General features: G+C 45.6%; 1 protein-coding gene across 1 annotated transcript in view; it reads right to left on the reverse strand.

Moving 5' to 3' along the window:
• Window positions 1-5,872: 5,872 nt before the first annotated feature.
• Window positions 5,873-13,561, reverse strand: part of LOC311118057 (uncharacterized protein) — a gene marked incomplete at its 3' end in the record, with an annotated part of 561,761 nt that continues 554,072 nt past the window's right edge. Inside the window, exons 4-5 of the mRNA XM_084192933.1 lie at window positions 6,369-6,614; window positions 5,873-6,116 (exon numbers count right to left, since the gene is read on the reverse strand). Coding sequence (XP_084049059.1) covers window positions 5,873-6,116; window positions 6,369-6,614 — 490 coding nt within the window. The remainder of the gene's footprint in view (window positions 6,117-6,368; window positions 6,615-13,561) is intronic.

Consider the following 13,561-nt stretch of genomic DNA (forward strand, 5'->3'; position numbering starts at 1 on the left):
CGCGATCGATAATAGACAGTACTGTGCAGCCGTCTTCATCGACCTGGCCAAGGCTTTCGACTCTGTCAACCACCGCATTCTTATTGGCAGACTAAATAGCCTTGGTTTCTCAAATGACTACCTCGCCTGGTTCACCAACTACTTCTCAGATAGAGTTCAATGTGTCAAATCGGAGGGCCTGTTGTCTGGACCTATGGCAGTCTCTATGGGGGTGCCACAGGGTTCAATTCTTGGGCCGACTCTATTCTCTGTGTATATCAATGATGTCGCTCTTGCTGCTGGTGACTCTCAGATCCACCTCTACGCAGACGGCACCATTTTGTATACATCTGGCCCTTCATTGGACACTGTGTTAACAAACCTCCAAACGAGCTTCAATGCCATACAACACTCCTTCAGTAGCCTCCAACTGCTCTTAAACACTAGTAAAACTAAATGCATGCTCTTCAATCGAACGCTGCTGGCACCCGCCCACCCGACTAGAATCACTACTCTCGACGGGTCTGACCTAGAGTATGTGGACAACTACAAATACCTAGGTGTCTGGTTAGACTGTAAACTCTCCTTCCAGACTCACATTAAGAATCTCCAATCCAAAGTTAAATCTAGAATCGGTTTCCTATTTCGCAACAAAGCCTCCTTCACTCATGCTGCCAAACATGCCCTCGTAAAACTGACTATCCTACCGATCCTTGACTTCGGCGATGTCATTTACAAAATAGCCTCCAACACGCTACTCAGCAAACTGGATGTAGTCTATCACAGTGCCATCCGTTTTGTCTCCAAAGCCCCATATACTACCCACCACTGTGACCTGTACGCTCTTGTTGGCTGGTCCTCACTACATATTCGTCGCCAAACCCACTGGCTCCAGGCCATCTATAAATCACTGCTAGGCAAATCCCCGCCTTATCTTAGCTCATTGGTCACCATAGCAACACCCACCCGTAGTATGCGCTCCAGCAGGTATATCTCACTGGTCATCCCCAAAGCCAACACCTCCTTTGGCCGCCATTCCTTCCAGTTCTCTGCTGCCAATGACTGGAACAAATTGCAAAAATCTCTGAAGCTGGAGACACTGATCTCCCTCACTAACTTTAAGCATCAGTTGTCAGAGCACCTTACCGATCACTGCACCTGTACACAGCCCATCTGAAATTAGCCCGCCCAACTACCTCATCCCTATATTGTTATTTATTTTGCTCATTTGTACCCCAGTATCTCTATTTGCACATCATCTCTTGCACATCTATCATTCCAGTGTTAATACTAATTGTAATTATTTTGCATTATAGCCTATTTATTGCCTTACCTCCATAACTTGCTACATTTGCACACACTGTATATATATTTTCTGTTGTATTTTTGACTTTATGTTTTGTTTTACCCCATATGTAACTCTGTGTTGTTTTTATCGCACTGCTTTGCTTTATCTTGGCCAGGTCGCATTTGTAAATGAGAACTTGTTCTCAACTGGCTTACCTGGTTAAATAAAGGTGAAATAAAAAATAAAAAATAATAATAATAAACCTGACCCCAATAATCAACTAATCATGATGTTCAGTTTAGAATGCATTTAGTTTAATCAGCTGTGTTTGCTAGGGATGGGGGAAAAGTGTGACACCACTCCATCCCCGAGGACTGGAGCTGCCCGTCCTGGATTTAAAACAACACATATTTTCAAGTCAACATTCTCTGTGGACCTCCAACAATCTTTGTGGTTCCATTTGAAAGGTGAATAACATTTACATTTCAACTTTTAGTAAATGTTTCAGCCATGACACCACCCTGTAAAATAGGGTCTAAGCCACAACTGATGGAGGGATTGTGCGTTCCTGGTGTAACTCGGGCAGTTGTTGTTGCCATCCTGTACCTGTCCCGCAGGTGTGATGTTCGGATGTACTGATCCTGTGCAGGTGTTGTTACACGTTGTCTGTCACTGCGAGGACGATCAGCTGTCCGTCCTGTCTCCCTGTAGCGCTGTCTTAGGCGTCTCACAGTACGGACATTGCAATTTATTGCCCTGGCCACATCTGCAGTCCTCATGCCTCCTTGCAGCATGCCTAAGGCACGTTCACGCAGATGAGCAGGGACCCTGGGCATCTTTCTTTTGGTGTTTTTCAGAGTCAGTAGAAAGGACTTTAGTGTCCTAAGTTTTCATAACTGTGACCTTAATTCCCTACCGTCTGTAAGCTGTTAGTGTCTTAACGACCGTTCCACAGGTGCATGTTCATTAATTGTTTATGGTTAATTGAACAAGCATGGGAAACGGTGTTTAAACCCTTTACAATGAAGATCTGTGAAGTTATTTTGATTTTTACGAATTATCTTTGAAAGACCGGGTCCTGAAAAAGGGACGTTTCTTTTTTTGCTGAGTTTAGATAAGCTGGTTAAGAAGCTAAGATTTAAAGTTGGCTTTTTCTACAGAAACAAATCGTGCCTTTCTCTAAGCAGTAGGAAGCAGATTATTCAGTCAACCTTTTTATCTGTTCTTGATTATGGTGATATTATTTATCAAAGTCCAGCTGCTACTACTCCTAAACCTTTGGATGCAGTCTACCATAGTGCCCTTCGTTTTGTTACAGGTGACAGGTTTGATACTCATCACTGCATCCTGTATCAAAAGGTTGGCTGGACTTCGCTAAAGACCCGTAGATCTCTACATTACCCCCTTTCTGTTTACAAGGCCCTACTTCATAACCTTCTGTCTTATCTAACTTTGCTGTTGAAGTATAGACACCTGAGTTGTTTAACCCGTTCACAGGATTGGTTAACTCTTGAGGTTCCTAGGGTCTCCACCGAGCTAAAAGGTGAATCTGCTTTTAGTTTTAATGCACCGTATTACTGGAACAAAATTCTAAAATAAATTGTTTCTTGATGTTCTGGTGCCGTTCGGGTAATTTAAAGTATTGATTGGGAATTTATTTGTGGCGGAATGTAACAATTTTTCTGGGTGATTCATGATGTTTGATATTAGTTTGAGTATATGTTTGGGTATAATGTGCATATTGATGTTGTATATACATGTGCAAAAGACACCTAGGTCTCAATATATTTTCTCATGACTGTGTTTTTGTATTTTAATGAGTATATCTTTGGGTATAATGTGTATATTGATGTTGTATATACATGTGGAAAAGAGATCTAGGTCTCAATATATTTTCCCATGACTGTGTTTTTGTATTTTAATGAGTATATGTTTGGGTATAATGTGTATATTGATGTTGTATATACATGTGGAAAAGAGACCTAGGTCTCAATATATTTTCCCATGACTGTGTTTTTGTATTTTAATGAGTATATGTTTGGGTATAATGTGTATATTGATGTTGTATGTACATGTGTAAAAGAGACCTAGGTCTCAATATATTTTCCCATGACTGTGTTTTTGTATTTTAATGAGTATATGTTTGGGTATAATGTTTATATTGATGTTGTATATTCATGTGGAAAAGAGATCTCAATATATTAAAGTAAAGGTTCGATAAAAGGGGCATTTATTATTTGCAGCTCAAATCAATTTAAACAGTTTTTCCTCAAAGACTATTGATGCGGCATCTAAAAGTGATGGACTACAAACTGAGGGATGCTGCTATTGGGAAAGGAATGGTTTCCTCCTTAGACAAGCTGGTTGGCCTCTCCTCCCCAAACAGGAATGGTTTCCTCCTTAGACAAGCTGGTTGGCCTCTCCTCCCCAAACAGGAATGGTTTCCTCCTTAGACAAGCTGGTTGGCCTCTCCTCCCCAAACAGGAATGGTTTCCTCCTTATACAGTGCCTTCGAGAAAGTATTCAAACCCCTTTACTTTTTCCACATTTTGTTACGTTACAGCCTTATTCTAAAATTGATTTAAAAAGAGCATCGCTGCACAGCTATTTTCAGGTCTCTCCAGAGATGATAGATCGGGTTCAAGTCCGGGCTCTGGCTGGGCCACTAAAGGACAGTCAGAGACTTGTCCCGAAGCCACTCCTGCATTGTCTTGGATGTGGGCTTAGGGTCATTGTCCTGTTGGAAGGTGAACCTTCGCCCCAGTCTGAGGTCCTGAGCACTCTGGAGCAGGTTTTCATCAAAGACCTCTATGTACTTTGCTCCGTTCATCTTTCCCTCGATCCTGACTAGTTTCCCAGTCCCTGACGCTAAAAAACATCCCCACAGCATGATGCTGCCACCACCATGCTTCACCGTAAGGATGGTGCCAGGTTTCCTCCAGACGTGACGCTTGGCATTCAGGTCAAAGAGTTCAATCTTGGTTTCATCAGACCAGAGAATCTTGTTTCTCATGGTCTGAGAGTCTTTAGGTGCCTTTTGGCAAACTCCAAGCGGGCTGTCGTGTGCCTTTTACTGAGGAGTGGCTTCCATCTAGCCACTCTACCATAAAGGCCTGATTGGTGGAGTGCTGCAGAGATGGTTGTCTTTCTGGAAGGTTCTCCCAACACCACAGAGGAACTCTGGAGCTCTGTCAGAGTCACCATCGGGTTCTTGGTCACCTCCCTGACCAAGGCCCTTCTCCCCCGATTGCTCAGTTTGGCCGGGCGGCCAGCTCTAGGAAGAGTCTTGGTGGTTCTAAACTTCTTCCATTTAAGAATGATGGAGGCCACTGTGTTCTTAGGGACCTTCAATGCTGCAGACATATTTTGATACCCTTCCCCAGATCTGTGCCTCGGCACAATCCTGTCTCAGAGCTCTATGGACAATTCCTTCATCCTCATGGCTTGGTTTTTGCTCTGACATGCACTGTCAACTGTGGGACCTTATATAGACAGGTGTGTGCCTTTCCAAATCATGTCCAATCAATTGAATTTACCACAGGTGGACTCCAATCAAGTTGTAGATACATCTCAAGGATGATCAATGGAAACAGGATGCAGCTCAATTTCAAGTCTCATAGTAAAGGGTCTGAATACTTAGGTAAATAAAGGTATTTCTGTTTTTCTTTTTAATAAATGTGCACAGGACACAGCAGGTGTAAACAGTACAGTGAAAACGTAAAGGTACATCCGTTGGGGGAAACAGAGACCCATTTTCAATGAAGAGAAGCAAAGTTGGTGGAGTGAGCGTGAACAGGGCGGGACCAAAGATGGGGAAAGCTGAACTTCCGCTACATACTACGTGACATTGCAGGGCTATTGACCAATCGAAGCTCACTATAGCTTCCAGCCTCTACTGGATTGGCTGTGCAGTATCTTAGACCGCTGTGCCACTAGGGAGGCTGTTGATAGCTAGCACTACTCACTATAGAACCAAGCTAGTGTGGTTCTCCACATTCTATTGACCAATCTCACTATAGAACCAAGCTAGTGTGGTTATCCACATTCTATTGACCAATCTCACTATAGAACCAAGCTAGTGTGGTTATCCACATTCTATTGACCAATCTCACTATAGAACCAAGCTAGTGTGGTTATCCACATTCTATTGACCACTATAGAACCAAGCTGGCGTGGTTCTCCACATTCTATTGACCAATCTCACTATAGAACCAAGCTGGCGCGGTTATCCACATTCTTTGGCCAATAGTATAAACGTCACATTACTTGCAAGCTCTTCCTCAACAACAATGCAGTTTTCAATATCAAAAGTAAAGAAAATGTGTAAAATCAAGAATAGATTCATAAAAAAAGCAGGGACCCAAGACTAAGGATTCTAATTTAACAAATGTAAAAAGCTTCTCAAACATTGTTCCTCACAATGAACTTTCTATGTGACAATTGAGATACCAAAAATGTGTGTGTGTGCCTAATGTGTGGATAGAGTCCTGTGAGAATCTATGAAATTGAGAGCGGTTACATTTCTTCAACCCCCAAGCGATTTTTTTAATGATTTCATTAAACACCATGATTTTATGGGGCATCAACAACAACAACAATTCTCAGTCAAAAACATAAGTCAGAACACAGTCTCTCTATTCTCTCATGTGATTTCAGGTCCTCTGACTGGGAAAATGTCTTTCCACAATGAGAGCAGTGGTATGTCTTCTCCTCCTGTGTATGTATTCTTTCATGCTTATTCAGATGTCTTAACCGGTTAAATGTCTTTCCACACAGGGAGCAGTGGTAGGTCTTATCCCCTCCTGTGTGTGTCCTCTCATGCCTAGTCAGGCCCCGTAACTTGGTAAAACTCTTTCCACACAGGGAGCATTGGTAGGGCTTTTCTTGTGGGTGTGTCCTCTCATGCTGTTTCAGGTTTACTAAACCCCTGAAAGTCTTTCCACACTCGGAACATTGATAAGGCTTCTCTCCTGTGTGTATTCTCTCATGAGTTTTCATGTTTATTAACCAGGTAAAAGTCATTCCACAGTGGGAGCAGTGGTAAGGCTTCTCTCCTGTATGTATTCTCCCGTGTAATTTCATGGACTTTAACTGGGTAAACCTCTTTCCACACATGGTGCATTGGTAAGGCTTTTCTCCTGTATGTGTCCTCTCATGCATTTTCAAGGTCCCTAACCATCTAAAACTCTTTCCACACTGGGGACAGTGATAAGGCTTCTCTCCTGTGTGTATTCTCTTATGCTGTTTCAGGCTCACTAAACCCCTAAAACTCTTTCCACACTGAGAGCATTGGTAAGGCTTCTCTCCTGTGTGTGTCCTCTTGTGCCTATTTAGGTTCCCTAACTGGCTAAAACTCTTTCCACAGTGGGAACATTGGAAAGGATTTTCTCCAGTGTGTATTCTCTCATGCGTTTTCAGGCTCCCTAACCAGGTAAAAGTCATTCCACATTTGGAGCAGTGGTAAGGCTTCTCTCCCGAGTGTATTCTCTTGTGTATTAATAGGTACCCTAATTCGTTAAAACTCTTTCCACACTCTGAACACTGGAAAGGTTTTTCTCCTGTGTGTGTCCTCTCATGCCTTTTAAGGTGATATAACCAAAGAAAGCCTTTCCCACACTCGGAACATTGGAAAGTATTTTTCCCTGTGTGTGTCCTCTCATGTTTCTTCAGGCTCCCTAACTTAGTAAAATTCCTTCCACAGTGGGAACAGTGATGTTGTCCTGCTGGTTTGGGAGCCTCTGATTGGTCTGATTGCCCTGAAGGACCCTGGTCTGGGTCCCCTGAAGGACTCTTCCCGCTGTCAGAGGGAGAGTCTGGTCTCTCTCCTGCCAAAGACAAACAGAGTATCCAGTTACTGTGTGTCCAAACTTGTGAAACAGACGTCTATGATTGGTTCAGATTTGGTCTTGTTTGGGGGTGGAGTTCATTAAAGTAATAGTCAGTGTGAAGAACAGTGGTCACCAAGGCAACCTAGACAATCATCAAACATTTCGGTCGCAGTGTGTTTTCCGTTTGCTCCCGCAGTATTCTTCAAGTTAATGTGAATTTAGCAGTAAAACCGTATTTCTTTTCAAATATTATTTTGGTGATCCCTTTCTGGAGTACGCAAGACTCTACTTTGCTTTCAAAATGTCACGAAACATAAAGCCAAAAACAGGACTGAGGAAAAACCCGGCCTACAAGACCCAATTTCATCACTGTCCTCTCCTGAGCCTGAAAGCCCAGAGACTCGCACTTTGCCCAGTGGTGTGGTTTTGTCTGGGGGCGCTAAAATGAACATTCGAGGCCATCAAGCTTCTTCTACGTTTCTTCTTCTACGCTCTGAGAAAGTTAAGATGAAAATGTATGTAGTTGAATACAAGCATCATATTCCCTATACAGTGCACTACTTTAGACCACTGTGGGCAAGAGGTTTCTGGTACTTTTCAAAGCAGATTCAACTAATCCGCGAAACGAGACTGCATGTTATTGCATCACTCAAAACAACAACAGAGTTCCACACCATGAAGATTACAGCCCTTTACACCTGACTCCGACCTGACTACCTGAAAAAGGTGCAGGAGACCTGACTACCTCTCTGGAGGCTGACGTGAAACGCCTGGCTGGGAGAGCTGACTACCTCTCTGGAGGCTGACGTGAAACGCCTGGCTGGGAGACCTGACTACCTCTCTGGAGGCTGACGTGAAACGCCTGGCTGGGAGACCTGACTACCTCTCTGGAGGCTGACGTGAAACGCCTGGCTGGGAGACCTGACTACCTCTCTGGAGGCTGACGTGAAACGCCTGGCTGGCGGATCTGAAAAACGTGCAGGAGAGCTGACTACCTCTCTGGAGGCTGACGTGAAACGCCTGGCTGGGAGAGCTGACTACCTCTCTGGAGGCTGACGTGAAATGGCTGGCTGGGAGAGCTGACTACCTCTCTGGAGGCTGGTGTGAAACGCCTGGCTGGGAGAGCTGACTACCTCTCTGGAGGCTGACGTGAAACGCCTGGCTGGGAGACCTGACTACCTCTCTGGAGGCTGACGTGAAACGCCTGGCTGGGAGACCTGACTACCTCTCTGGAGGCTGATGTGAAACGCCTGGCTGGGAGACCTGACTACCTCTCTGGAGGCTGACGTGAAACGCCTGGCTGGGAGACCTGACGTGAAACGCCTGGCTGGGAGAGCTGACTACCACTCTGGAGGCTGACGTGAAACGCCTGGCTGGGAGACCTGACTACCTCTCTGGAGGCTGACGTGAAACGCCTGGCTGGGAGACCTGACTACCTCTCTGGAGGCTGACGTGAAACGCCTGGCTGGGAGACCTGACTACCTCTCTGGAGGCTGACGTGAAACGCCTGGCTGGGAGACCTGACTACCTCTCTGGAGGCTGACGTGAAACGCCTGGCTGGGAGACCTGACTACCTCTCTGGAGGCTGACGTGAAACGCCTGGCTGCGGATCTGAAAAAGGTGCAGGAGAGCCGTGTGAGCTTAGAGGGATTTTCTTGCCCCAATAACCTGAGACTGGTATCGGTCCCAGAGTCAGCGGAAATGCCTCGCGCAAACAGATTTCGTTTCCGGGCTGCTGAAGGATGTTCTCGCCATGGATGAGAAGCCCCTGATTGATCGTGCCCACCGGTCACTGCGCCCAAGGCCACAGGACAGTGAGAGGCCCCCGTGACATCATTCAGCACTTTTTCCATGAGAAGATGTCGATTCTCTGAGCCCGCAATACCACTCTGAGCTTTCAAGGACAGAGCTTCTCTATCTACCAGGACTACTCCCCCACTGTGTCCAGGTAGCGCTCAGCTTTACCACTACAACACAAGGACAGAGCTTCTCTATCTACCAGGACTACTCCCCCACTGTGTCCAGGTAGCACTCAGCTACCTGGGGGGAGGAAGGAGGTTGAATTGTTTAGTTCTAATGTTGTCATTCTGTCATTCTATTCAGCTTCTTTTTCCAAGTATCTTTATATTATATTACATCATATTATTATATTATACATTATAACATTATATAGTAACATTATTACTCTGAGAATTATTCCTGGGGATTATTAGCAAATAAAATCTAAAAACCTGTTTTTGCTTTGGCATTTACATTTACATTTACATTTACGTCATTTAGCAGACGCTCTTATCCAGAGCGACTTACAAATTGGTGCATTCACCCTATAGCCAGTGGGTTAACAACTTTACAATTTTTATTTTATTTTTTTAAGGGGGGGGGGGGGGGGCGGGGGCGGGGGCGGGGGGGTAGAAGGATTACTTTATCCTATCCCAGGTATTCCTTAAAGAGGTGGGGTTTCAAATGTCTCCGGAAGGTGGTGAGTGACTCCGCTGTCCTGGCGTCGTGAGGGAGCTTGTTCCACCATTGGGGTGCCAGAACAGCGAACAGTTTTGACTGGGCTGAGCGGGAACTATGCTTCCGCAGAGGAAGGGGAGCCAGCAGGCCAGAGGTGGATGAACGCAATGCCCTCGTTTGGGTGTAGGGACTGATCAGAGCCTGAAGGTACGGAGGTGCCGTTCCCCTCACAGCTCCATAGGCAAGCACCATGGTCTTGTAACAGATGCGAGCTTCAACTGGAAGCCAGTGGAGTGTGCGGAGGAGCGGGGTGACGTGAGAGAACTTGGGAAGGTTGAACACCAGACGGGCTGCGGCATTCTGGATGAGTTGTAGGGGTTTAATGGCACAGGCAGGGAGCCCAGCCAACAGCGAGTTGCAGTAATCCAGACGGGAGATGACAAGTGCCTGGATTAGGACCTGTGCCGCTTCCTGTGTAAGGCAGGGTCGTACTCTCCGAATGTTGTAGAGCATGAACCTGCAGGATCGGGTCACCGCCTTGATGTTAGCGGAGAACGACAGGGTGTTGTCCAGGGTCACGCCAAGGCTCTTCGCACTCTGGGAGGAGGACACAACAGAGTTGTCAACCGTGATGGCGAGCTCATGGAACGGGCAGTCCTTCCCCGGGAGGAAGAGCAGCTCCGTCTTGCCAAGGTTCAGCTTGAGGTGGTGATCCGTCATCCATACTGATATGTCTGCCAGACATGCAGGGGGGGGGGGGGAGGATTCAGCAGGGAGGAGAATGTGGCAAAGAGCTTCCTAGGGTTAGAGGCAGATGCTTGGAATTTAGAGTGGTAGAAAGTGGCCTTAGCAGCAGAAACAGATGAAGAAAATGTAGAGAGGAGGGAGTGAAAAGATGCCAGGTCGGCAGGGAGTTTAGTTTTCTTCCATTTCCGCTCCGCTGCCCGGAGCTCTGTTCTGTGAGCTCGCAATGAGTCATCAAGCCACGGAGCTGGAGGGGAGGACCGAGCCGGCCGGGAGGATAGGGGACACAGAGAGTCAAAGGATGCAGAAAGGGAGGAGAGGAGGGTTGAGGAAGCAGAATCAGGAGATTGGAGGGAGAAGGATTGAGCAGAGGGAAGAGATGATAGGATGGAAGAGGAGAGAGTAGTGGGAGAGAGAGAGCGAAGGTTGCGGCAGCGCATTACCATCTGTGTAGGGGCAGAGTGAGTAGTGTTGGAGGAGAGCGAGTGAGAAAAGGATACAAAGTAGTGGTCGGAGACATGGAGGGGAGTTGCAGTGAGATTAGTAGAAGAGCAGCATCTAGTAAAGATGAGGTCAAGCGTATTGCCTGCCTTGTGAGTAGGGGGGGGACGGTGAGAGGGTGAGGTCAAAAGAGGAGAGGAGTGGAAAGAAGGAGGCAGAGAGAAATGAGTCAAATGTAGACATAGGGAGGTTGAAATCCCCCAAAACTGTGAGGGGTGAGCCATTCTCAGGAAAGGAGCTTATCAAGGCGTCAAGCTCATTGATGAACTCTCCAAGGGAACCTGGAGGGCGATAGATGACAAGGATATTAAGCTTAAATGGGCTAGTGACTGTGACAGCATGGAATTCAAATGAGGAGGTAGACAGATGGGTTAGGGGAAAAATTGAGAATGTCCACTTGGGAGAGATGAGGATTCCTGTGCCACCACCCCTCTGACCAGATGCTCTCGGGGTATGCGAGAACACATGGTCAGACGAGGAGAGAGCAGTAGGAGTAGCAGTGTTTTCAGTGGTAATCCATGTTTCCGTCAGCGCCAGGAAGTCGAGGGACTGGAGGGTAGCATAGGCTGGGATGAAGTCAGCCTTGTTGGCAGCAGAACGGCAGTTCCAGAGGCTGCCTGAGACCTGGAACTCCAGGTGTGTGGTGCGTGCAGGGACCACCAGGTTAGAGAGGCAGCAGCCACGCGGTGTGAGGCGTTTGTGTAGCCTGTGCGGAGAGGAGAGAACAGGGATAGGCAGAGGCATAGTTGACAGGCTGTAGCAAAAGGCTACAATAATGCAGAGGAGATCGGAATGAAATGAACTAAACATCTGGGAAAGGAGAGAGTAGGGCCTCCCTCACCAAAAACTCCCAAATATAACTCTCCCAACTTCCACCTCAGAAACTATAATTGTTTCACTGTAATTTTTTATCATAGGTACACTTCAACTGTGAGAGACGGAATCTAAAACAAAAATCTAGAAAATCACATTGTATGATTTTTAAGTAATTAATTTGCATTTTATTGCATGACATTGGTGGTCCTCTGTAGCTCAACTGGTAGAGCACGGCGCTTGTAACGCCAGGGTAGTGGGTTTGATCCCCGGGACCACCCATACGTAAAAATTTATGCACACATGAGTGTAAGTCACTTTGGATAAAAGCGTCTGCTAAATGTCATATTATATTATTATAATAACGCCAATATTCCTCTTATAAACACTCAACCAGGAAGCCGTCTAACACCCCCCTGTGTATAGCCTCCCTACTGTTATTTTAATTTGACTTCTGCTCTTTTTAACCCCTCAACACTTTTTTTGTTGTTGTTGTTTTATTTTACTTTTTTATTTAAAAATAAATGCGTTGTTGGTTAAGGGCTGTATGTAAGCATTTCACGGAAATGTCCACACCTGTTGTATTCGGGCGCATGTGGCAAATAAAATTTGATTTGATTACTCCTGGTGACTTTCCAGACTTCATTGAGGTGATGGCTGTTCTCATATCAGATTCTAGTATAGGAGCATCCAAATCCTTTATTTGATCTGGGGACACCCCCTGGGAAAAAAAAGGCATTCAATTTAGCTGGGTCTAAGTTACATTCAGACTTATTTAAAGAGTCCAATAAAAGTCATAAAACACATTGTTAATATCTTTTGTACCAGTCAGTACCTCCACACTTCCACTTTTGATAGCTGGTGTTACAAAACTGGCATCTTTTTTGTTTCAATTGTCCAGCCAATAATGGACCTGTTTTTTTCACCACTTTCATCAAAGCAGAAACATATTCAGCCTTTTTTGTTACAGATCTCACGTCATTGAAACTTCAGATCACAGACTTGTTTCAATTGGGATTTTTCCTCGGATAACTATTTTCCCCCAACTCTTTAAATTTGAGACTTTAGTTTTTTCCAACTCTTTCTCCATCTTCCCTTTTCTTTCTGCTGGTGTGTGCTATTATTGTTCCCCAAACATAAGCTTTAGTCCTTCCAAGTCACCTCTCTCTTCTCCCGATACGTTCCCTTCTGCAGCCGCCAGTACTCTCTCTCTCCAGATCCCTGAGAAAGCGGATGATGATCGGTCTAAGGCGGCTGATTCTCCCGTGGTATTGTTGCTAGGGAACGGTGGACTCCGTTGAAGCTCGGATTTGTCCAGATCCACCCCAAGAGCTTCCCAGATAATTTGTCTCACGCATTCCCGCGGCTTGCTATCCTCCTTGACCCCTAAAAGTCTTAAATTGAGGAGCCTGTCTCGATTAGCTGAATCTTGAACACTTCTGTGGAGATCCTCACACGGTTTGGCGTTCTTCTGGATTTCCTTAAATCAGTCGGTCATTGTCGTCCTCCAGCGTTGATCTCTGACCCTCTGCCTCATATAGCCTCTGTAATAGGACCGATACATCTTCTTGCATATTCATCTGAGATCGCTTGACCTGAGAAAACATCAGACTCAAGAGATTCAAGAATGGTGCTTGAATCTCGCTTGAATGACCATTTCTTCCATGGCCTTCTGTAGATTGCAAGGCCGACAACGAGCTGGGTTCTATGTTCTGCCCTTTCAAAGTCATACTGGCTGAAGTGCAACAAGAGGTAGACGGTTAGCCGCTGCGCTAGCGATTGTGCTACGAGTGTTGAAGCTGAAATCAACGCAGACATTGTTGAAACATTTAGATAAAACAAAACAACAAAATCCCTCAAAAAACAATGATACTAAATGGACTATTCTATCGAACTTTGAGGAAACTGGGAGGGTTTTATCGGGAGGCTCATTTCAAACAACCACCTTGCT

Source organism: Coregonus lavaretus (assembly GCF_964263955.1).
Source record: "Coregonus lavaretus genome assembly, contig: HAP1_SCAFFOLD_93, whole genome shotgun sequence".
NCBI classification, from domain to species: domain Eukaryota; kingdom Metazoa; phylum Chordata; class Actinopteri; order Salmoniformes; family Salmonidae; genus Coregonus; species Coregonus lavaretus.